General features: G+C 36.1%; 1 protein-coding gene across 5 annotated transcripts; it reads right to left on the reverse strand.

Moving 5' to 3' along the window:
* Positions 1-371: 371 nt before the first annotated feature.
* On the reverse strand, positions 372-23,295 carry GTF2H2 (general transcription factor IIH subunit 2). 5 transcript variants are annotated; one of them, XM_036764436.1, is made up of 18 exons: positions 23,195-23,295; positions 22,450-22,505; positions 20,809-20,905; positions 20,530-20,607; positions 19,223-19,259; positions 18,915-19,001; positions 16,858-16,908; positions 16,393-16,447; positions 14,123-14,228; positions 12,594-12,684; positions 12,362-12,449; positions 11,723-11,830; positions 7,163-7,226; positions 6,251-6,354; positions 5,355-5,395; positions 3,156-3,195; positions 1,061-1,179; positions 584-675 (listed from the first exon to the last, which is right to left on the reverse strand). In XM_036764436.1, the coding sequence occupies exons 3-15, from the start codon at positions 20,862-20,864 to the stop codon at positions 5,364-5,366; spliced, it is 957 nt and encodes a 318-aa protein (XP_036620331.1). In that variant the 5' UTR covers positions 20,865-20,905; positions 22,450-22,505; positions 23,195-23,295; the 3' UTR covers positions 584-675; positions 1,061-1,179; positions 3,156-3,195; positions 5,355-5,363. The 5 variants fall into 5 exon arrangements, with proteins under 5 accessions (XP_036620301.1, XP_036620307.1, XP_036620331.1 ...); XM_036764420.1 differs by having other exon boundaries at positions 5,355-5,457; positions 23,195-23,294; XM_036764406.1 differs by lacking the exon at positions 1,061-1,179 and having other exon boundaries at positions 372-675; positions 5,355-5,457; positions 23,195-23,294.
* Positions 23,296-24,692: the final 1,397 nt, after the last annotated feature.

Below are 24,692 nucleotides of genomic sequence, written 5' to 3' on the forward strand. Positions count from 1 at the left end.
CATATCCGTAAAAGAATTCCCATGACAGCTTCCCTGACAAGTGGTTATCCAGCCTTTGCTGGAGGCCTCTCAGCAATGGAAAACTAATTTACTCCCAAGGTGACCCATTCCACCTAGAGGTAGTTACCTTTAGCAATCTTTTCCTTACAACAAAGCCTAAATTTAACCTCCTTGAAGCTTCTACCCTTAGACTGAGGTTAATGGAGCACCAGTCTCATACAGGCTAGTTAGCAGCACAGCTACATTTGAACACAGGTCCTTTGATGGCAAATCTAATGTTTCCCCCACTTACACCAAGGTCTTCTATGTAACTCAAAAGAAAGCAAATGAAATTAATTTAAATGGAGCAAAGATGAGACAGAGACATCATATACAAGTAAAAGTTTATTAAAATATTAATTTCTGAACACAAAATACTTAAAAAAACATCCTGTGTTTTCAAATTGTTCTTCACATTTTACTACAATCCATCTCCAAGCCATTTCTCAAGTCTCCCTAGAATAGGCTGTAGTTTTTTTTTTATGTAGAAATAAGAGTATGGAGGAAAGGACGATGTCACACACCCGAAGGAGCTGGATTCTTATGAATACACGCAGGGCAGCAATGCAGAGAGTCGTGAATAAACAAGTCACAGTCTACACAGAATGCATTCTGGCACACAGTACAAATATAAACCTGCAATAAAGAGTGGAAGGAGGGGCAGAGAGAAACAAAGTTCAGATTAATTGTCAAATGTTAAGTCTAACACAAGAATTTAAGAGATACATTATGAAAAGCTAGCTAGCAGTTCCTCTCTCCAGAAGGGCATTACTTATTTCACTCTTTATTTTTTAATTCTCCCTCTGTTTAACTCATTCATTTTATGACAGCGATAGTTAAATTTTTGCAATGATGAAACTATAAACAAAGCTAACAAAACTCTTGCTGTAAAGTATTTTAAATGATTTTTAAAAAAATGTTCCTAAAATGATAACAAATAAAATAAGGCTGATTTTAAAACATTAAAACCCTTATACTTTAAAGGCAATTTTATTTCAAAACTAACATTACAAAAACTTACTTAGTGATGAGGTCTGTTATGAGTAAGTGTTTTATAACTGGGACCAATACTGAATGCAATAGCCCATCATTTTCATTTCCTCTTTACTTGAAGCCAGTATTTTGCAGCTGGGGTGCTAGCTATGAATTCAAGAGAGAAATGTTTCAGCTGATCACACTTTCATTTTAAAAACGAGCATCCTGTCTCTCCCTTGCTCCTTTGTAGAGGTGGGGGATACAGGACACTGGATAGAATGTCAGCCTCTTGAATAGGTGTTGGTTTTGATAAACTTTCTTTAGCTCTTTTTTATTCATAATTATAAGGGATGGCTCTCTGGGAGGGGGATACAGTGGGAATTTATGTGATATAAAAAAAGATGGCAACAAAAATTATTTTTAAAAAGTGTCTTTTTCCAAATTCAGTGTTTATTTTATCTTCTTCCCCTTCCTTGGCAGAAAGGCAGGGGACCACAGGGGCAGAACATTACATACAATGTCAGACTAAATTACTGTATCAACTGTTTTGCTTAAATGTTTTTCTGTTACAAGGGAAGGATAAGAATGTCCAAAAATGAGTGATATACAAATAAGAATAACACACAATAAAGCTTACAAAAATACAGTGGGTTTTTTCTGTAGTTATGTGTTTTATAAACTGGCTTTGAAATTTTGTCAGAACCACGAAACCAATTTTCAAAATTTGGTAACAGTATACAAACTAAAATTCAAGACCACTAATGTGAACATAAATTAGTGATCATTGCTGTCTAGTTAGTTTCTTAAACATTCAAATTATATTCATATATGCTTGTTTAAATACCAGTTTTAACTGTGAAAACATTTTTCTATTCTCCTCAAACTGAATATACATTTTATTTATATATGTGTGTGTATGCCCCCTCCACCTTTGCCCAATTATCCAAAATGAAAATCAGTACAAAAAATTTTACAGCAAAAAAAAAATCTAAGAATACAAATACATTTATTACTTCACAAGGTCAATTATTACTTCACAAAGACTTTGCCAAGACAGACAAACTATGATGCTTTCTGCATTAATAGGTGTATATATTCAGTGAATTAATCTGTAACACAAAGAAACCAACTCTGTAGTCGTGTGATTGATTTTTGCCAAGCTGTGATGGCAACCCATATCAGATAACCTCATCCATATTTGGCTGACACAGAACAAAAAGGATGGTTAGGTTAGACATTCTTATCTGGTACTAGAATTTTTTTCCTCTGGAGGCCCCTTTAGATTACTTCACAGAACCTCAGGATTTAAAAGCACATAATCCGAATAACACTGAGGAATACTATTAATTAAACTCCTCTATTTACAACTTTAAATAATTTCATAAACGGGGCAGCTAGGTGGTGCAGTGAATAGAGCACCGGCCCTGGAGTCAGGAAGACCTGAGTTCAAATCCGGCCTCAGACGATTGACACTTACTAGCTGTGTGACCTTGGGCAAGTCACTTAAACCCAATTGCCCTTCCCCCCTCCAAAAGAAAAAATTAGAGCCATAAAAAAAAATATTTAAAAAAAAATAATTTCATAATGGAGTCCTAGTATGTAATGTGGAGTACAGACTTAAACCTTACAAATTTAATGCAAAGGAAGCTTATTATACAAATTATATAACAGTGTAATTAGAGAATGTTGGCAATGTAAACTCAAAACAATTAAACATTTCGGGAAATTTTAGTCCCACCTTTAAAAAATAATTATAGAATTCTACCATAGTAAGTAGCCAAATGCCACGAACTCATGAGCTCATCAAACTTTCAAAAATAACAAACTATTTCTTATCTTCAACCTCTTACTAGTGCCACTTCAAACTGACATAAGAAACAGAAATCCCAGATGTGAGCCTTCTCTTATAAAAATGATCAGGCATCGCTTCAGGAGAAACAGCTAGAGAGCCTTCAGTGAGAGTTTAACCTCTGAACTCTCCATCTTAATTACAACCTGACATCTTTTGAGGAATGAATTGTTAGCTCTGGGAGCTAGCTGGATAGAAATCTGGCCCTTAAGAACTTCTTTATCCTTTAAAAGTTTTCCTAGTAAGAGAAACATTAAAGACTTCTTGGTAATTAGAAACCAAGTGAACTTACATGTTGATCTTTTAATTCCCCTAGGCATCCCTGACAAAATCTGGGGAAAAAAAAAATCTTAATTACTTTTTACTTATTTACTTAATATTACTTTACACTTAATTACTTTTTAAAAATATGATTACCTCTAAAGAAACAATTTCTACAAAGTTCTATTATGGTGAAATTCTAAGCATTAGAAATAGTGCCAGAAAAATACAATGAATTATAATAAATTGAGATCCTCAATTAACCAGATTTTGTTGCACTTAGCTTTCAGAACAAACACATGACTGACATCATTAGTGTCGGTGAATAAATAAAAATAAAGGCATTTATACAGTTTTTTAAGGTTTGCAAAATGCTTCACAAATATATTACTTTACCCTCACAGCTGCGTGCTACTATTGTCCCCATTTTCCTGATGAGGAAACTTAGATAAAAGGTGAGTGATTCGCCCAGGGTCATCCAGCTACTAAATGTCCGTAGTGAGATCTGAACCCCCATCTTTGACAAGAGGTTCAACACTATCCACTGAAATACCTACGGTCACTATAATCAATTCACCCAGTAAATCAAGCCCTAAGAACTATTTAGTATCTATCTATACTATATGCCAGGCACTGTGCCAGGCTCTAGGGGTACGGAAACAAAAGAGAAAGTTTCTGCCCTTGAGAAGCTCACATTCTAACAGGTGAATCAATATGAACATATATATAAAAGACACACAAAAGAGAAGGGAGTTGTCTAGGAAAAAGAACTAGCAAATGGGGGAGGGCATGCACACATAAAGGAGGTAGGCCTTGAAGGAGGGCAGGGATTCTAAGAGACAAAGTGACGTATGTGACAGCCAGTACAAAGATACAGAAAAGAGAGATGGAGCAGGAGGGAACAGAGAAAAGGCCAATTTGGCTGAGCCGTGGAGGGCACTTAACATGATTAAGGCTAAAAAGGTACAGTGGAGTTGAGTTGTAAAGGAAAAGTCTTAAATACCAAGCTGCAGGGGGTGGAGGCTGGGGGTGTTTGATTCTAGAGGTAAGAACGTGTGACTGAAATTTATTGATTCGTCATCATCAAAAAACAACCTCCAGGATTACCAGTGTTATCACAAGTAGAGAAGAACAGCAGTAGCTTTGTAGGGGCAGGAAGAAGGGCATGTGATGCTGAAAATCACCTAAGAAAGGCACCAGGGTGGGCAGGGAGGAGGAGAGAGAATGTGGAACTCAAAGTTTTAAAAATGGATGTTAAAAATCATTTTCACATGTTAAGTGGGGAAAAATAAAATACTAAATAAAAAGGATAAAAGACACCAGTTCTTTTTTGACAATGGCCTATGGGCAGTACATAAAAAGTAGGGATAGCCACCATGTCTGGGCCTGGATTTGGAAGGATTTAGAACAACTTGACTCTTATTAGACTAAGACTTTCCTATACTAGCTACAAATCATTCTTATCTAAACTTTGTATTTTCCCAGAACCTAGCATACTACTCTGTACACAGTGGGTGTGTAACAAATATTTAATTATTTGACTGAAATCTTACCTATTTTTAAAAGCAGTACTACCTCTACTAACCAGGACTTGGGTACTTTATGTTCCATCTATAAACATTTCTGAGAATAATAAAGCTATGTTTCTTTTAAAATATTCTAAAACAAAATTCCCCCAAATTAGTCAAAATTATTGAGTATTTAACCACAAAAATTACGAAATGTAGTGTGGAAATACCTAATCTTCTTTCTCTCTCTCTCTCTCTCTCTCTCTCTCTCTCACACACACACACACACACACACACACACACACACACACACACACACACACAGCAGTGACAGGTTTCCTGACTCCAAGAAAAGTCCTCATTTCCTCACACTTCTGGGGTCACCAGATCAGAATTGGGACATGGAAAGACTCCTAAGAACATATGGTCCAACCCTCTCTTTTTACAGATGAGGAAAATGAAACCCAAAGAGGTTAAATAATATGCCCAATGACCACCAGGACTTGAATTCATATTCTTTTGATTCAAATCCAGCATCCTCTCCACCAGACTGCACTCCGTTCCCATGAAGCATTTTATTTTCCTTTCACAGTAATTTAGACAAAGTTCACATTCAGTAAACCAAAACAAGGGGTGCTTCCAAGGCTAACCTGCATTAACAACCTATCCAAACGTTTCCATATTAGAACTTACAATATATTATAGCTATAAATCAACTTTACCTCTCCCCATTATATTCTTCCAAAGAAACTTCTTGAAAAGCCTCCAAAGGAAACAAATGATGATAAGACCGTGCCAGATGGGGAGCAGATACCAATGTTAAACCTAACATTTAAAACAACAAATTTAATTGCTGAAAATAAAGGACAATGACCAAAACCCAAATTGATAAAATTCAACTGAGATCCTGCATCATTGTTTAAATTTATGGGCACATATCATAAGGCTTAAACAAAATCATTCAATTTACACAATGAATACATTTTCAATAGCCAAAAACTCACCATTCTTTACAGTAAGTTTCCTTTTGTGAATGAAAAAACTGAAGATTTTTTTTTTAAAGTTAAGGACTCTAACTTTGACCATCTTCCAGGGCTGTCAGTTCCTTAGGTAGAGAAGAAAGAACTCTCATTTCGAAACCTAACTTACACTTGAGCTTCAGGGGAGTTCCTCTTATGTCTGGTAGCCTTACTTTGCATATTTTTCTCTCACTCCCTAATCAATGCAGAAAAACATTACTGGAGCAAATCTTTAGGCAATAGTGGTTCTTCCCTGAGATAATCCACAGGGAAATGCTTGACTCCACATATAACAGCAGATGTCAGGAGCCAAGTGATTATTATACAAGCAGGGTAGAGAAGAATCCTTTCTACTGGGTAAGAGTAAACTCAAGAGATACAGGAAAGATTGAACTTTTAGATTTACTTAAACCAAAATCACAAGCCTTATAGCTTATTTAGTCCAGTTTCTTCATTTTATGTATAAGGGAAGCATGGTACACAAAGATTACTTTGCTTATCCAAGGTCATCCAAGTGGTAAACAGCAGACCTAGGATTAGAGGCGATCATTCAGATCATCAAAGTAAATAAAGTGAAATTATGAGTAACGGTGACTTACCACAGATTTTACATTCAACGGGAAGTTCAGAGTACTTTGCCCGACACTGTGGACAGAAATACCCTCCCAAAGTAAGGCCTGGCTCAGTACTGCTATCCAAATGCCTTTAGGGAAAAAAGTTTAAATGATCACTTTTTTGAGTAACAAAAGAAATTTTTGAATAAATAAATGGATGTGAATGTGTATCTGAATGACTTACTGTTTTTTTTAAATAAAATTTTATTGACAGCTTGTTTTTGTATCACCTACATTTCCCAATGTATCTTTCCCCTTATCTCTCCCAAAGAACTATCCTGAATAATAAAGAATAAAAAAGGGGGGGGGGAAAGTTCAGCCAAACTAATCAACATATCAAAAAAACTCTGACATTGTGTGCGTGTGTGTATGTATATGTATACAGTATTCCACACCCACAGTCCCCTACCTCTGCAACAAACTTGGCCACCATTGATTTCACTGAATTCAGTTTTGATTGTTTCTTGTTATTGTCACTCTTTCCAGTTACATTTTAGTCATGTTGCATCTTTTTTTCCTGGCTCTGCTTGCTTCACTTTGTATCAATTCATAGGACTTCCCAAGCTCCTCTGTAGTCTCCATGTTTTATAGCACTATAACACCCCATTATATCGATGTATTATAATTTCTTTGGCCATTGCCCAGTAGATGATGCCATTTATTTTGATATAAGACATTTAAAAATGATGACATCCTTAATGTTCAACTACTCTGGGATTTATCCACATCAATCCCAATAGCAGCCAAGTATTTAATAACAAAATTAACAATTTGGCCAAGAAACTATTTTAAATTAATCATTTCACTAACTTTCATTGTCTTTTGTTTGTAATAAATTATAGAGGATTAAATAACGTGCAATTCTGTCAATGATAAAATTGTTAAATCTTTACTTACGCCATGCTGAAAGAAGGTTTAGCATCCTGATCGGACAAAGAGGCAATGGTGTGCTGAGGAAAACCTTCAAAAAAGAAAATGTATTAATTTATTTCTCTCAATCAAGCAACAATTATATGATTTAGTTTCTGAATTTTTTCTTACAGCAGTACTAAGACAATTTTACAGCAAACTTCATTTCTCTACCTCTAAGATGCCTCCTAGAGATCACCTTCTAGTTAACTAGGTCTACAATTCCAAATCCAAAAAAAAATTGCAAATAAAAATTTAAGGCAAAAGAAATAGGGTGATAGGTGTAATTCTGCACACAAAGAGGGGAATCCTAACTCCCAGGATTCCATGGTGGGGTAACAAAGGAATTGGGCAAATAGTTGTCCAATAACGAAAATGAATGGAATGGAGAGGTATTTATCAAGCACTTACCATGTGTCAAGCACTACGCTAAGTTCTGAGAATAGAAATAGAGTAAAGCAAAATGAGACAATCCCTCCAAATGAGAGAAACAACACATAAAGGAGGGTTCATTTCAGGCAGATAAAAAAGCCAAGGGTATTAGGTTCTGACCTAAGGAGCAAGAAAAATGGAAAGACTCGAAGGACTTTAAGAAGCAAAGGCCCACATCTCTAAAATATACAGGGAACTGAGCCAAATTTATAGGAATACAAGTCATTCCCCAATTGAGAAATGATCAAAAAACATGAACAGGCAGTTTTCAGAGGAAGAAATTAAAGGTATCTATAGGCAAATGAAAAAATGCTCGAAATCACTACTGATTAGAGAAATGCAAATCAAAACAACTCTTAGGGACCACATCTCTCCTGTCAGATTGGCTAAAATGACAAAACAGGAAAATGATAAATGCTGGAGAGGACAGGGGAAAACTGGAACACTGTTACATTGCTGGTGGAGTTGTGAACTGATCCAGCATTCTGGAGAGCAATTTGGAACTATGCCTAAAGGGCTATAAAAATGTTCATACCCTTTGACTCAGCAACACCACTTTTAGGGTTGTATCCCAAAGAGATCACACAAGTGGGAAAAGGACCCATATATACAAAAATATTTATAGCAGCTCTTTTTGTAGTAGGAAAGAATTGGAAATCAAGGGGATGCCCATCAATTGGGGAATGGCTGAACAAGTTGTGGTATATGAAGGTAATGGAATACTATTGTGCTATAAGAAATGGGGATGATATGGACTTCATAACAACCTGGAAAAACCTACACAATATAATGCTGAGAGAGTGGAGCAGAGCCAGGAGAACATTATACACAACCACAGATATATGGATTCTGTGATGACTAACCCTGATAGACTTTGCTCTTCTCAGCAACACAAGGTGCAAAGACAACTCCAAAGGACTCACGATGGAGAATGCTATCTACATCCAGAGAAAGAACTATGGAGTCTGAATGCAGATTGAGGCACACTACATGCTCGCCTTTTTTTTTCTCTTTTGTTTTTGGAATTTTTTTTGGTTCTGTTTCCTCTTTCTCATGATTCATTCTATTGGTCATAATTCTTCTTCACATCTTGACTAGTGTGTTATACATAGAAGATATATCGGATTCCATGCCATCTTGGGGAGGGAGGTGCAGAGAGGGGGAAGAAAACCTGGAACTCAAAATTATGTAGAAGCAAGTGTTGTAAACTCAAAATAAAAACTCTCAAAAAAAAAAAAAGAAGCAAAGGCCCACAAGATAGTCCCCTGACCAAGAGGATAGTGAGTCCAAGGGTCAAAATTGAGATGGGCTCTGGGATAACTCTGGAAGATATGAAGATAGAAGTGGGTGGTGTATATGTGCCACCATCTAGCTGGAAGTACACAACTAGCTCTTAGTAGAAAGCAGAATATGAATTCTGTGATATGTATTCACCAAGGATACAGGGGATTTGATCCACATGTCCAAAGACAATCAGTGAATCATACAATTATTAGATGACTGATATTGATAATTAAAATAATTTAAACAAAAAAAATTTGCCTTTCTTTGAATTATCTGGTTTGTGGCACACTAATGCAACATTGGTGATCCAACCATTCTGGAGAGCAATTTGGAACTATGCCCCAAGAGGTATAAAACTGTGCATACCCTCTGATCCAGCAATCCCACTGCTAGGTCTATATCACAAAGACATCCAAAAAAAGGGAAAAGGACCTATTTATGCAAATATATTTACAGCAGCTCTTTTTGTGGTGGCTAAGAACTGGAAATCGAAAGGATGCCGATCAATTGCGGAATGGCTAAGCAAGTTATGATATATGATCATAATGGAATATTACTGTGCTGTAAGAAATAACAAGCAAGATGATTTCAAAGAACCTGGACTTACATAACTGATGCATAGGGAACTAAGGAAAGCAAAGTAACAGCAATATTGTAAGATGAACAACTATGAATGACTTAGCTACTTTCAGTGATACAATGATCCAAGATAATCACAAAGGACTAATGATGAAGCTTACTATCTGCCTCCAGAGAAGGAACTGATACTGTTTCAATACAGATTGAAGAATGCTACTTTTCACTTTTTTTCATTTTTTTTCTTTTACACAAGTCTTCTTGTACAAAATGAATAATATAAAAATGTTTTATATAACTGCACATGTATAAACTATATCTGAATGCTTACCATCTCAGGTAAGAGGAGGGGAAGGAGAAAGATAATTTGAATCTCAGAACTTCAAATAAAAATGTTAACACAAAAAAAAAAAAGAATTACCTAATTTGGCTAAGATAATCAGGAATTCACAGAATAAATGTACAAGTTCACTTCATTTTAGCTGACTGAATATAAGTGGTGATGAATCAAAATAGTTATTACTTATTTTCTCAGAAGTTAGAAAATTCTCTCAAAATTCCTTCATTATATTTCACTATCTTCATTTGAAGGCACACTTCTATAAGGTAAATTTTAAACCTCATGTATAGTACAACAAATTAAGATTTTAGTTGTAATTTGTACTTAAAAATCAATATACTATGCTCATGCTTAACATTATTTGAATAAAGGAAACCAAAAATACTAAACCTGTCAATGAAATATGTTAGCAAATAAGACTGAAAATTAGGAAATCTAAATTTAAGAATTACTTAAGAGAGATAATATCACTTTGTGCAAGTAAAAAACTAAATGGCTAATTTGGCCAGGAATACATTGGGAAAGGCCATGTCACAATTGAATAGTCTATGAATGTGTTCCCTTTACATTATAAATCTATTTCATCAATGTAATACTATATTACTGTGCTGTCAGAAATAATAAAGATGAAGAATTCAGAAAAATAAGAAAACCTGTAACTCATACAGAGTGAAGCAATCAAAATCAGGAAAATATACACCACTATTTAAATGGAAAGAACAAATACATGACACTGAACATTATATATATAATGACAAAACTTGGTCCTTGCATTGAAAGGAACTTGCTTCCTTTCCATGCAATTCTGAATGGGAGATACTGCAAATCCTGTCAGACTTCACTGATATTTTCCTTAGCTTTGCTGAACTTGTAATTCTTTTTTTGGGGGGGCAGAGGAAGGCATTTTATTATGCTCCTAAAGAGAGCGGGCGTAGTGCTTACGGAAACACTCACACCTGTAATTCTTTTTTAATCTATTACAGGGATGGCTTGCTGGGTAGGGGAGGACACAAATCTGGAAATGAAAGTGATGTAAAAACAAAATAAATCAAAAGGAAGAAAATTTTTTGAAGTTAAAACTAATTCTTCTGTTAAAACAAAAACAATAACCGATAGTTTAAAAATTACTCATTTTGAATAGTCAGTATTAGAGGGATTGTGGGAAAGTAGGCACACTAATACATTGTTGGTAGAGTTGGGAACCAGTATTACCATTTTGGAAAGAAATTTGGAATTATGCAAATAAATGGATAAAATAGTTATAAGTCTTTGCTCTAGAGACTCTACTGTAAGGATTTGATCTATTAATTCCACTAATAGGGAAATATCCCAAGGAAGTATAAAATCCTGATACACATCAAAATATTTATAGCAACACTTTTTATAGTAGCAAAGAAGTGGAAACAAAGTAGACATCCGTTCACTGGGGAATGGCTAAACAGACTGTGGTAAACTGATGTGATGGAATTTTTATTGTGCTATAAAAGATCATAAATACAGTGAACACAGAAGCATGTAGAGACTTACATGAACTAACAGAGAATGAAAGAGGTAGTCAAGAGAACAATATGCACAATAATTACAACAATGTAAATGAAGAGTAATCACCATAAAACAATCTAAAATGAATGTTGCAAAATTACAAAGAAAAAGCATGGCCACAAAGAAAGGATGAGAAGACATCTGTACTCCACTCCTTTACTGGTTTAGAACATTGAACATATTTTCAGACTTTTCTCATGTATTTATTTGTTTTGATTTTTTCCCTCTTCTACCTTTTTTTTTCTCTAAAACATATTTGTTATATGGGATAGCTCTGTGAAAAATGGTAGGGATACTGAGAAATTTTGGCAATGTAAAAACAAAAGATCAAAATTTATTTTCAAAAATAAAAATAAACTGAGAATAAAACTCACCCATACGAATAAGAGAGCATTCAGAACTTGAACTAGCAGGTGGAGGACTAACATGATGTGTTAGGAGTTCTTTATAATGACTTTCATCTAAAATAACATGGTATGTTCCTAAAAATTTGGAGGAAATATAAAAATTTTAGCTTTTAACTATACAATCAAAGCATCATTTCTATGACATTTCTTTAGTCATTTTGGCCATAAAAATATAAAATACAAAATTTGAAATTAAAAAGCTTTAAGGTAAATTATCATTAAAAAGGCTTTATTTGGTTAACTTTCCCAGCTAGATATCAGCTTTCTAAAATACAGCTATAATTATAATTTAGAAAGATTAAAATTATAAAGTTATAAAGAATCTTTTTCAAGGACTTAGCATGGAAAATTTTCCTTTTAATCTATATATTTCAGTCTCTCTGAAAAACGCTAATTAATTATAAAAGTTCTTCCGTTTTGCAAATGGATGACACCTCCATATATAAACAATGGTAAAAATAAGATGGCTGCCAGTATTGCTGGCTCTAAGATATACAGTGCTATCTTAAGTTGAGTAGCCATAAAATACTGAATGACTTAAATAATGTAATTCAAGAAGTTACACTTCTTAAATGGGAGGATATGGTGAGTATTCTATAGACTTACCACCAGTTTCACGGGCAAGAACAGTGCAAACTCGAACTTCTGCAGACAGGCCGATAACAGACACTCTAATTTTAGCTGCCTTTAAACTCTTCATGAGAAACAAGAAAGAAGAAGTGGTAGAGACATTCGATGATCACTTAACAGGTATGTTAAATATGCAGAGTACATAAAGACACTAAAGTTTATCTTCAAAGTTGTAATTTTGTTCTACTTTTAAACAAATGAGCATCACCTTGATTAGATCATAGATGTTAGAGGGATCACAGGTAGTGAGACTGCTAAAGATGATCAGGACTTCTCTACTTGTGTGCCCTGGCATATGTCTAAAGATAAGACAAAATACACTATGATTAGGAATAGGAAATTATATTTACATAATCTACATCCAGCTAAAAGAGTAGAGAGTTTAAAATTACAGGAACAATAAGGAATAAGGCATTCACTATGTGGTGATATCTTAGGGAAACTCTGAGGTGGTTTCAGTTGTTTTACTCCAGCACCAAATGGCTCCAAATTAATGTTAGTTTCTTAGAGGTTTTCTTCCTAATACTTTGAGTTCAGCTGTCATTTTATATGGTCAATGGGCCTACATATCTATGAGATTATTCAAATATGCCATTTCTAATTTGCTATACAATGAGAAATCAAATATCCACACTTGTTAGAAATGTTTGTAAAATGAGAAGAATGTTCCAAGCAATATGTAATAACATTTATAAGAAATTTTCTTTACAAAGCAATTTCCTCACAGCAACCCGCTGAAGCAGTACGGTGTTACTATTTTCATTTTGCAGATGAGAAAAAGGAGGATCTGAATGGTCACACAGCTAGTGAAGTAAGAGCTAGAAGCTAGAAGATTAAATCCAAGTCTTTCTAACTCAATCCAGTACTCTATATGCTATACTGTGATGCCTATATAGTGAGGAAAGATGATTCACATGAGTAACTCCAACTCAATTAATTGAGTAACAATGATAATAAATGATATTTCTAGAACCCTTTAAGATTTAGAAAGTGATTTGCAGAAATTATGTGATAGTTACAACCACCTGGCACAGTATGTATTTTAGGTATTATCATCCCCAACTTATGAATAAGAAAACTCAGGCCCAGAGAATTTAAGTGACCTGACAATGGCCACATAGCTAGTGGTGGTGACCAAATCCTGAATCCAGGTTCTGTTCTTCCAGTATCACCAAAGCCTTAACAAACCCTTCTCACTCACCTGCTGTCTGCAGGGCACAATGACCCAGGAATTAGCTTTAGGAGATGGGTTTTTGTGAAGTCGATTTTGGCCATTCAGGGATATTTCTTACTTCCTGATAAATGGAAGATTGGACTGTGACGTTGCCAGATAAGTATGAGTTCTAGGCAAGGACACTAGGGGAAAAGTCCTGTCCTATATTCAATGAAAGTGAAATCAAATCACCAATTCTTACACTGTATTTCTTACACCAATTATTTTTAAATATTCATTACACTAAACACATTTACTTTGAAATACAGTTAATAATTATCCATACATCTCTAAAATTTTTAGTGAACAAGGTACTTGCCTCCTGAAACCTCAAATGAGGGAAGTAGAAATATTTTCTAATATCACCCCCACATAGTACTACATAACACAAATACCCTTATGTTCCCCTAGCAATTAACAATATTGTTACAACTATGATTTTACAGACCCAGTCTAGCACTTTAACCCCTTTAATAACCTGCCGAACAATTTAAATTAAATAATAAAACATGTAAAACACTGACTTTAGTGTCTGCATGGCCAGGTTTATGGAATTGTAGAGAGATGGCTCTCCATGGCAAGTCATATCTACCGCTTTCTTGAGAGAGGCTATATGCTTCCTTGGATTTCCTAAAATGCAAATGAAATTTTACTCATTTTATACACACACATTCATGTTTATTAGTTACACATGAAATCCTAATAAGATTTCCCCCCAAATATCGGTGTTGGTACATATATTGCTAACATGGTAAAGTCTTACAATTAACACTTTTCTCAGAAATGACCAACAAAATCCCATTTTTCTTTTACTCTGAAACTAGTTCAGGACAGAGATTCTATCTATGCAAGGTCTTAACAAATATTCAACACTTTGATGTTGTTTAGCTGATACCTAAATTGATGCTGAGGAGTTGTAATAAATGGTTCCTTGGGAAGGTACTAAGGATGCTTAGGATGAAGGTAGTCTCATTTGGCCAGGTTAATTCAGTGTGAGCTACGGTTCTCTGGCATTCAAGTATTACCAAAAAAAAAAAAACAAAAAACCAACCTAACTGATTCATTAATGATTTCTCTCTCTCCCACAGCACCTAGAATAGTACTTTGTATTAAAGATTTAAATATTTTTGTATCAATTAATTTGTCACTTTATCATTTCTAGCTTTTGCAACACTTCACCCCTCAGAAAAATGTAAATGAAAGGTGCTAACCCAGAATCACACCAGAAGAAAATATAGAAATCATCTAACCAAGGAGTTCTTAACCTTTTTTGTGTCATGGACCTTTTCCGCGGTCTGGGTGAAGCCTATGGACATCGCAGAATGCATTAAACAAAATATATACAATTACAAATGAAGTCAATTATATTGAAACATAGTTACCAAAATACTTTAAAAAAAATTAATAGGGGCAGCTAGGTGGTGCAGTTGATAACAGCACCAGCCCTAGAACAAGGAGGACCTGACTTCAAATCCAGCCTCAGATACTTGACACTTACTAACTGTGTGATCCTGGGCAAGTCATTTAACCTCAATGGCCTTGCAAAAAACAAACGAAAAATTAATGGATGCCAGTCTTATGCACTTGTTTTATAGATTAAAAAATAAATACAGAAGAGTTAAGTGAAGGGGCCAGAGATGGGTCTAGAACTTAAGTCTCCTCAATCACAAACCAGTGTACAACACTAAAGTTACTATCCCAAACTGGTCCTACAGAAGCTCTACCAGGAAATATACAACAGCTATGTCAGAGAAATTTAATATTTAAGGGGAAGGCATTCAATCCAAATAATGTAGCTAGTTACTGATAAATGCTGGTAATTGCAATGAAAGGACTCTGTATAGGATGCATATTTCATCTGCTCAAACATTCACAGTACCCAGGGTTCAACAGCAGGCAATCTGGTTTTAAGTAACCTGTGTACTGCATAAATATTCAATTCAGAGTCAATGCTATGATTCAGAAGTTTGGTTGCCAATTTTCTGAAGCTATCACTATTCTTTTCTCCTTTTTACCAAGGAAAGAGAAGAATTAATAGAGCATTTGCCAGTTTAAGTGTAATTTAATGTAAAGAAAAATATTTTTAAAATAACAACTAAATGTGTTGCTTGTGGTTTTTCCTGTGCTCTTTAACTTGGAAGGTACATTATTTAACATTTAATTGATTTTTGAGCAGTTCTGATGAATTTCTTTGCCTTTACTTAAAAAAAATTCTTCGTTATACAGGTGAGAATGTATGCAAGGAGAAATGAAGGTAACGTAAACACAAAAGATGCTGATACAAAATCATAAAAAGGAACAAAACAAATCTGACCAATTTTAAAGTTAATTGGGAACTCAAAAGTTCTTTCATATATACAAGGTTTTAAAGGGCTTGAAAAAATGCAGTGAAGTCACTACACTATATCACAGTGACCAATGAGCAAAATTCTGTCTAAGAGAGGTTCACTTAAGTATTTTGCCATAAAGTCCCTTCAGAAGGTGCACTAAGGGCACACACCCAAAGAGCTTGGAGGCTGGAAGGAATCCAACAAGTCCCATAGTCTAATCTCCTCATTTTCCAGATGAGCAGAGTGAAGCCTAGGGAAATGGTGTTCCTGTCTCTGGAAATACAACCAGCACCAAGCAGAGCTACTGTCTGAATCCCAACCTCCTGCCTCTTAGACCAATGGTCTTTCTCCAGTATCTGTGCAAGAGAATGGTATTTAATGGGTATGGTTCCTGATGTTTCAAAGCCCACAAATCTAATCAAAACAGCAGTGATTAACACACATGTGTAACAAGCAGGACATACCTGAGAGTTCTGTCAGCTTTTCAGCTCTCTTACTCTTAGTTACGATTATCCCAATCTCAAAAATAAATCAAAACCTTCTATTATTCTTACATATTAAAATTTTCATAAGAACTCAAATAAAACAAGCAATTAATAATCAAGAGATCATGATTCATAGTGGGCATTTGCTTACAATACTTTAAAAAATTTCTGTCAAAATTCAGTTTTAAGATTCCACTCTATTTACTGCTTAGTTCCTAATATGCATTTTTTTTCTTGAATTGTTTGTCTTAGGGCAAACACTTGGGACATTTATTAATTCAGGAAAATACCACTTGATTCATAATTGATTTTTTAACCCTATCAGATTCTTTTAAAAAAGACACTAAAAACAAGTGATAAATGCGGAACTGATTTCATTTCATCAATTACATTTGGCTACATTAATAGCAATCTAGTTTTACTTTCTATCACAGAGGTACATACCTGACTAATAGGATTCTGATCAAAATACTCCTCTACAAAATATTCTAATAACTGTAAAAATGAAAAATTACATATTAAATAAACAATACAAATATTTCCCATCAAAAGACCTTATACAGAACTTGATAAATGCTTATACTTTCTCTTCTAGTGTTCTGAATTACATACCACTACATGTCCTTCAGAATTCTCCAATTTTTATTTCATTTACTACCATATAATTACATACATTAATGTCTAATATGTCTAGTAGATTTGAAATACTGAAATATTCAGAATACAAAAAAAACCCCTAATTACTAGCTACACTGTAAATTCTTTCTTTGACCCTTAATTTTTTTTTAATCAAAACTAAATGCTACAAAAATATAATAAAGAAGCCTGGGCCAAAGGAGACAAGAAAAACATTTCCCTGAGTTTCTTTGCAGTGACTGGGTACCAAAGATACGGAAAACTGAAGTCAGACTCACTTGATAAATTCAGTTAGTTTTGTAGAACTTTTCCCCCCTTTCTTCTTTTAAAATTCTTTATTATATAGGAAGGCTCTCTAGAAGGGGTGAGGAGAGCAATACATTAGAAAATGCTGGTGATATATAAACAAAAGATATCAATAAAACCTTATTAATGGGCCCTTCCTTAAAGAGTTGCCCTCTGAAACAAAGAATGAGAGAGAAAAAGAAAAAAACTAACCAACACATCAATTGAGTCTGACAACATTTATGTAATGTTCCACACCCGGAGTTCTCCACCTCTGTACTCTGCATTATAAATTCAGAGCAGCATCTAAATCAAAATAACTCATCTTCTAATGTATGGATAGGAATTGATTTTATTGGAGGAAGAGAACCCAACTACTCAAAACACAAAACTAGCTAAAATAAAACAAATTTGCAAGCAAGGTATTTCTTAATTGCTGGAAATATTTGACTCATTTGTCATTGGTTTTCAGAAAGTAATTTATCATTCAACCTCATGAAAATGAAAGATTCTAACATCTGTGATTCTATGTGGTCTACTGTTAATTGCTAATGCTTAAATTATATGGATCCTAACTTTCAAAGAAAATTAGATTATGTACTTAATGGCAAAGTTTGAAGCAAAACATGCTTCTATTTGAATTAGAAATGCATTATATTTTACTCATGAACTTTTTAAAAAGTAGGATACGTAATAATATTATTTGTTGGGAGGCAGTGTGGTAATGAAAAGAACTCTAGTTACCTCACCGCTTCAGGCTTCAGTGTCCTCATCTGTAAAATGGTAGTGATGATGTTTACACTACTTGACTCCCTGGATTATTTTGAGGAAAGCATTTTGTAAACTCGATAAAGCACATGTGTTTTATCATTATTAGCACCTGCAAATGAACTCAGAGTTTTTAATGTTTTGTACTGTCAGGACACCACACCAAGACACTCAATAAAATTATTTACTTGAGAGCTAGTAACATCAACTTTTCTTGAGTTATAATTATGAGTTTAAATCAAAACTGAGAATCTAAAAACTGGTAAGCTTCCTCTGATTTCTCTCTCAGCACACAATACAGTCCTCCAGTGTTTTAATTTCTTCAAAGATTATTTCCTTAGATGAATAAAGTCTTATTAATTGAGGCTCTACTAAACTGGGATTCTGGATAAATTACATAAGGGTCCTGTCTAACTTTACCTTTAGATTACCAAATATTTACAATTTGTTACCAAACTATTACAATATTTACTGACCAAACAATTAAACGGTAATTCCAGGAAAAAGCTTAGCCTCCCTAAGATAATAAACTACTTTCAATCAGGTTGAGAACACACATTTCTTGGGGGGCAGAGCCAAGATGGCTGCTTAAAAACAAGAATACACATTTCTATACTAATATTGAATGTTCTAATTAAAAGTAACTTCACCTTTTGATTAAAAGAATCAAGGCAACCTTTACTTAACAACACTGCAAACCATAAATTCAGTTACTGTATATAAATAAAACAACAAAATTATATTAAAAAGAGAGAGCAATTAAAACTGTGTCTAAACTGTCTTTTGATCAGTTTAAATTAGAGATGTTTTACCTTTAAAGTGCATGTCAGTCTATTAGGCTTTAAGTCTTGGTCTTCCATAGTTCTTGATCCATCTACAACTACATAAAGGTGTCTCATCTGCAAAAATAAATAATGGATAATTTTTAAGGATAAATTTTTAGCTTCAAAAAAGTCAGTATTTGATATCCACACTAATTCACATACAGACAATATGAGAACTGTTTAAAAAAAAAAACTGAACTTGAAAAGTTTGTGGCCATGTTACTCATTCTACAGGACCATCTGTATATTACAGGGAAAATACCTACAACAGTGGGGAAAAAAAAATAAAAACATACCATTCCAAGTCGAACTTGTCCATGGTGTTCAAATACTCTGTTAAAACAGGTATTTCAGTACAACACAATTCATTACCATAATATTAATATTGTAATCCTATGAAATCACAATATGCCACATTTTAAAGATGAAATAATGTAAAGTTAACATTTTTATGACCTCTCATGCTAAAAGAAGACAGAATATATCAGGAAGAAATAACATATTTGGTGTCAGAAGAAAAGCTATGTAATCTTAGGCAAGACACTGAGGCACAGACTCTTTGGGCTTCACTTATCTGTGAAACAGGGATAATATTGTACAATTAACCTAGCTACCTATCTACTATTGTACTACCTAAAGTTCTCATGAGAATCAAAAGAAATAATGTACATAAAGTTCTTTTATTATCAAAAATATTATTTAACGTGAGCTAGCATTCCTAGTATGTCCTTGTCATGTTGGGACCACATCCCCATTCTAGCCTTAAAGGTTCGCTATGTCTTCCCCCTTGTTCAATAGGCCCTGGGGTGGCTTCTCTGAAACATAACAGAGGTTAAAAAAAAAAAAAGTTAGAGGAAAGAATAGGAACTTACTTTAGCACATTCCCTTCAACTCGAAAAAAATAAAGAGCAAGTAATTCTGAGTTAAATGAATTTTATTCTCTAGATGGTCTAATTTATATGTTTTTAAGTTAATGAACCAGAATAGTTCTGTTGTGGCTTTAAAAGAATTGAATAAAAAAGAAAACATTAAGAACAATTTGCTAATATCCTCTGAAAAAAAATTTACCAAATGGAGCATAATGCAAAGGTAATACCCCTTTGGTAACCTTACATTTATTTCAGCACTATATTTAACAGCTGAAGTGTCAACTTTAGTAAAGCACAGGAACAAATTAGACTTAGCTCATCTAGGGACCTCTTTAGAGACTGTTTCTCTAGATTTTAAGAGTTACAGCAAAAGGCTGAAAATAATGGAAAAAAGTTCTGGGGGGAAAGAAAAAGCACAAATGTAGGGACAAAGGTTTTATGAGGATAATCTGAGAGCCCAGAGAAAAGCCTTCCATAGTACTGTACATCCCTTTATCTCCTCACAGAAAGGGACTTTGAAATTCACCCCTGTACAAAAATAAATCTAAGTCCATAGCAAACTTCATTACAGATATATCATGCACTTTTATTTTATGCAAGGTCACTTTTAAAGGAAAAATACAGACTCCAAAGTCTGGTAAGGGAATAAGAATCTTGTTTTCTTAGCTATCAATAAAAGGATGATCTAGTAACTAGATTCTAGTCGAAAATCTTTAAGTGAACTCTTGGCTTACCTTTTTCTCTTGGCCTTGAAAAGAATGTCTTCTATCGTAGCTTTAAGTGATCCAGACTCATCTTCTTTAAGAATTTCCCTAAAAGCAATAATTATTTGGGTTATTTGGGGGTAAAAAAGAAAGAAGGAAGAAAGAAAGAAAAAAGTTGAAAGGGACAATGAAAAATAGAATAAGAACGCTTGGGGTGGTGGGATGGGAGGGAGAAAAAATTTGCAATTGGAAAAAACAAAATACTACTTATTTTTTAAAGAGCAGAACAAAACTAGATATTATATTTACCATGTTCTTTCATAGCCTCCTTCCCAGCGTTTTGTTTTTTCAGGTTCTTCATCCATTTTTCCTTTTGCGGAGTTCCAATTATCAAAAAGTAAATACCCTGTAAGACAAAAGCATTCAATTTTTATTAGTACATTTTGGATGTACTAATTCTTTTACAACTCAAAAGCTCATTCTCTTCTCATTCTGCCTGTTTTCCAAAGGGGCCCTTCTCTTGGGTACTTGATCCCATCTCGGTTGAGATGCTGCTATATCAATCATCAACTTTCTCTCAAGAATATTTCCTTCTTTCTCTAGGCTTCTTCCCTTCTAGTTGCAAATCTGTTCGGGTCTCCTGCTGGAAACAACAACAAAAACCTGCTCTTCACTCTTCCACTTCTCCTTCAAGCCAAACAGTTGTGATCTGCACCATAGAAGCTTTGTAATGAGAATGGAAGCAGCTAGGTGGCACACTGAATAGAGTACCAAGGCCTGGAGTCAAGAAGACTCATCTTCCTGAGGTCAAATCTGCACTCAGAAACTTACTCAGACCCTGGGCAAGTCACTTAACTCTGTCTACCTTAATTTTGTCATCTGTGAAAATGAGCTGGAGAAGTAAATGGCAAACCACTCCAGTATCTTTGCCAATGGGGGTCATGAAGAGTGAAAAATGACTGAACAACGAGAACAGTTTGATCCTCCTAAATACGATATGTTAAGAAGTTCTTCCAGGAGAACATTACACACAGTAACAGCCACATTGCTCAAGGACTAACTTTGATGGAATTATCTATCTCTTCTTAGCCATGCAAAGATCCAAGATAGCTCTAAAACCCTCATGATGCAAAATTCAGTCCACATCCAGAAAAAGAACTATGGAGTCTGAATGCAGATCAAAGCATATTCTTTGCGCTCAATCTCGCTCTCTCTCTCTTTTTGTTTCTTCTTTCTCATGGTTTCTCCCATTAGTTCTAATTCTTCTTTACAATATGACTAATGTAAAAAGATGTTTCATATGGATGTTTATATAGAGCCTATATCAAATTACAATATGTCTTGGGTGAGAGGAGGGGAGAGGAGAAAATTTGGAACTCAAAATCTTATGGAAGTGAATGTTGAAAAGTAAAAATAAATTTATTTAAAAGTAACACTTTACATGATATTTTTATCAATATCCATAATTTTGAATTCTCCAGGAAGCTGCTAATATCAAATCAATGCCTAGGTTAGTTTTCCTTTAACAAACAACTACTGGGGATTTTCCAAGAATCATAAGCTTTTGGGCCACAAGACAGCATAGCTCATAGTTTTAAAATAAGAAGGGACCTCAGCTGAAATTAATTCAACCCCCTTATTTTACAGATTAGGAAATCATGACTAAGAAAGGTTAAGTGACTTGTTCTCGATCAAACAGTGAATGGCACAATCTGAATCAAATCATTCCAACTCCAACACCAGTCTCACTACCTCAAGTTGATATTAGGGATTATCTTCCAAAACCCCTCATTTTGCAAGATGAGTAAGTGGAGGCCCAAGGAGGCTAAATGATCTGCCTAAACACACAAGTTTAAGAGGCTAGAACTGAAACCTTCTTATATCAATCATGGCCCTTCCCGATACATTACTCCAGGAAAATTCTTATCCATTAAATTATCAAAGATTTACCTTTTTGGGGTCCCAATACAGGGGCAACACCCTTATCCAGGGGTTTTCAGCAACAGCTGGTTGACACAAGAATAAAAGGAAACACTAAGTCAGTTTACAATAATAATACCAATCGGCATTTATATAACGCTTTAACATTCGCAAAGCGCTGCACACACACTAGTTCATTTGATGCTCACAACAACCCTGTGAAGGGGAGTGTGCGCCCGGGCTGCAGATGAGAAAACTGAGATTGAGGGTTAAGCAACTAGTCTAGGGTTAACAATGCTAGCAGACGTCTGACGCGGGATGCGCAGATTCCCAAGTCCGTTCATTCGTTGCCACAGTAAACGCCTATTAAGAGCCCCAGGGGCAGGCACCCAGCTGAGCCCCGGAGTCCAGCACTCTTCACCGCCCTTATTTGGGGATTCTACCCCGATCTACTCCTCCCCTCTCCAGGAAGGTGCTTCCCTTCCCACCCCCAATCCCTCACAAAGCCCATATTTAAATAGTCCCGGTCCCTTCCTCTCTTCCCCCCAAATCCTTCAGACATACCCTTTCCGGTTGCGGTGGCAGCGCCGCCCCTCCTCCGCCTCCCCCAAATTCCAACAGTCCTCCCCACCCCCACCTCAGGTGAGGCTCCTCCCCTCTCCAGGAGCCAGGGGCAGCTTCTTCCCAGACCACCTGCCCGCCTCCCTCCTCCTCTTCCTTGTGCTCCTGCTCCCCTCCTACGACGAGCTCCCCAGGCCCCGGCCAGAATACTCACTGCGGCACCCGGGAAGGCGGCGGGATCCAGAACTGCACGGACAGCTGCAGGTACCGCGTCCAACTCGGAGCGCGCCGAGTGCGCATGGCGCACGGTGCTCAGCTCAAAACCTTCCCCGCCACGCCAGGCACGCCGCTCCAGCGAACAAACGTTCCGGGGGCACGGAGAGGTTCCGGAAAGCGAAGTCTCTGCTCCCCGCCAGGGGGCGCTGGATGCTGAGCGGGGCTGGGCACGTGGAGGTGGCTGAGCCGGAGAGGATGCGCCTGTGCACCTCGGGAACCTCGATTTCAGAAAGAGCAAAGGGTTAGCCCAGGGAGCGCTTGCGAATGCTAGTCAATAACCAGGTCTAGCATTCATAGAGCGCGCTAAGGTTTACAAGGCGCTTTACAGCTTTTCTTTCATATTTCATCCTATCATAGTTCATTATTAAGTTGTGTCTGACTCTTCATGACCCTTTTGGGGTTTTCTTGACAAAGGCACTAGAGTGGTTTGCTGTTTCCTTCTCCAGTTCATTTGACAGATGAGGAAACTGAGGCAAACAGGGCTAAATGATTTGCCTGGGTTCCCACACCTAGAAAGTGCCCATACTGCCTTGCTATCCCCACTTTACTGATAAGGAAACTGAGGTAGCTGGTAAGTGTCTGAGGCTGTATTTGAACTGAAGGCTTCTGAACTCTAAGCCCAGTGCAGTGCGGTCTGTCTGCCAAGATCAAGAAAACTAGGGTTTTCCAGTGTGGCAGGCCTGGACCTTAGAACTGTTTTTATTTTCTTTTAAATTACTGATTGTTTCAGGAGGGGTGCAAGGGTGCGAAGAGCAGAGCTCACCCACCCCCTACCTCCAAGGAAAAAAAATTAAGCGCACAGGAGGTGCGGCTGTTTTGCCGCAGACTTTGCCCCAGCCTCGTCCTGGACTCACGGCTGCAGCTGGGGAGAAAAGGAGCTAGTCTAGGAGGCGGCCAACAGACAACTGAAGGGTGGACGTGATTGACATAATGCAGGTTTGAGCCCCACTGGGAAAAGCGTGAGGGACAATGGACAGCTGGAATACTGGAAACCTAGCTCTGCTACTGTGTGACATAGACAAGCCACTTGACCCATTCTAGTCCTGGGTTTATATTCAAAAGGGGATCATTACACTACCAAGTGACTCAAGACTTAGATCTCAAAAGCAGCCTCTATCCCTTGACAAGTCACTTAGCTCATGTCTGCCTCAATTTCCACAACCATAAAATGGGTATCATTATAGCACCTACATTCCAGGGTTGTTGTGAAAACTGAGATAATAATTGAAACTTAGCACAGTGCCATGTACCTACTAGGAGCTGTATAAATGCTTATTCTCTTCTCCTCCTCTACCTGTCTCCCAGGGTTGTTGTGAACATTAAAGAGGCTGATCCATAGGAGTTATCAGTCTTTCTCCACCCTCACCCCGCGCCCCCCCCCCCACCAAGATAGCCATAAATGTGGCAGAGGAGGGTTGGGACCTGCCTGGATGCTA

The sequence above is a fragment of the Trichosurus vulpecula genome, chromosome 1 (genome assembly GCF_011100635.1).
Source record: "Trichosurus vulpecula isolate mTriVul1 chromosome 1, mTriVul1.pri, whole genome shotgun sequence".
NCBI classification, from domain to species: domain Eukaryota; kingdom Metazoa; phylum Chordata; class Mammalia; order Diprotodontia; family Phalangeridae; genus Trichosurus; species Trichosurus vulpecula.

Excerpts from the sequence above, each read along its gene's own strand:
- GTF2H2 (XM_036764406.1), bottom strand. The coding sequence starts at position 20,864 with ATGGATGAAGAACCTGAAAAAACAAAACGCTGGGAAGGAGGCTATGAA. Across the intron at positions 16,448-16,857 it reads ATCAGAATCCTATTAGTCAG|ATTGGGATAATCGTAACTAA; the intron begins GTATGTACCTCT and ends TTTATTTTTGAG. Across the intron at positions 5,458-6,250 it reads CGTTGAATGTAAAATCTGTG|GTTTAACATTGGTATCTGCT; the intron begins GTAAGTCACCGT and ends TTTAAATGTTAG.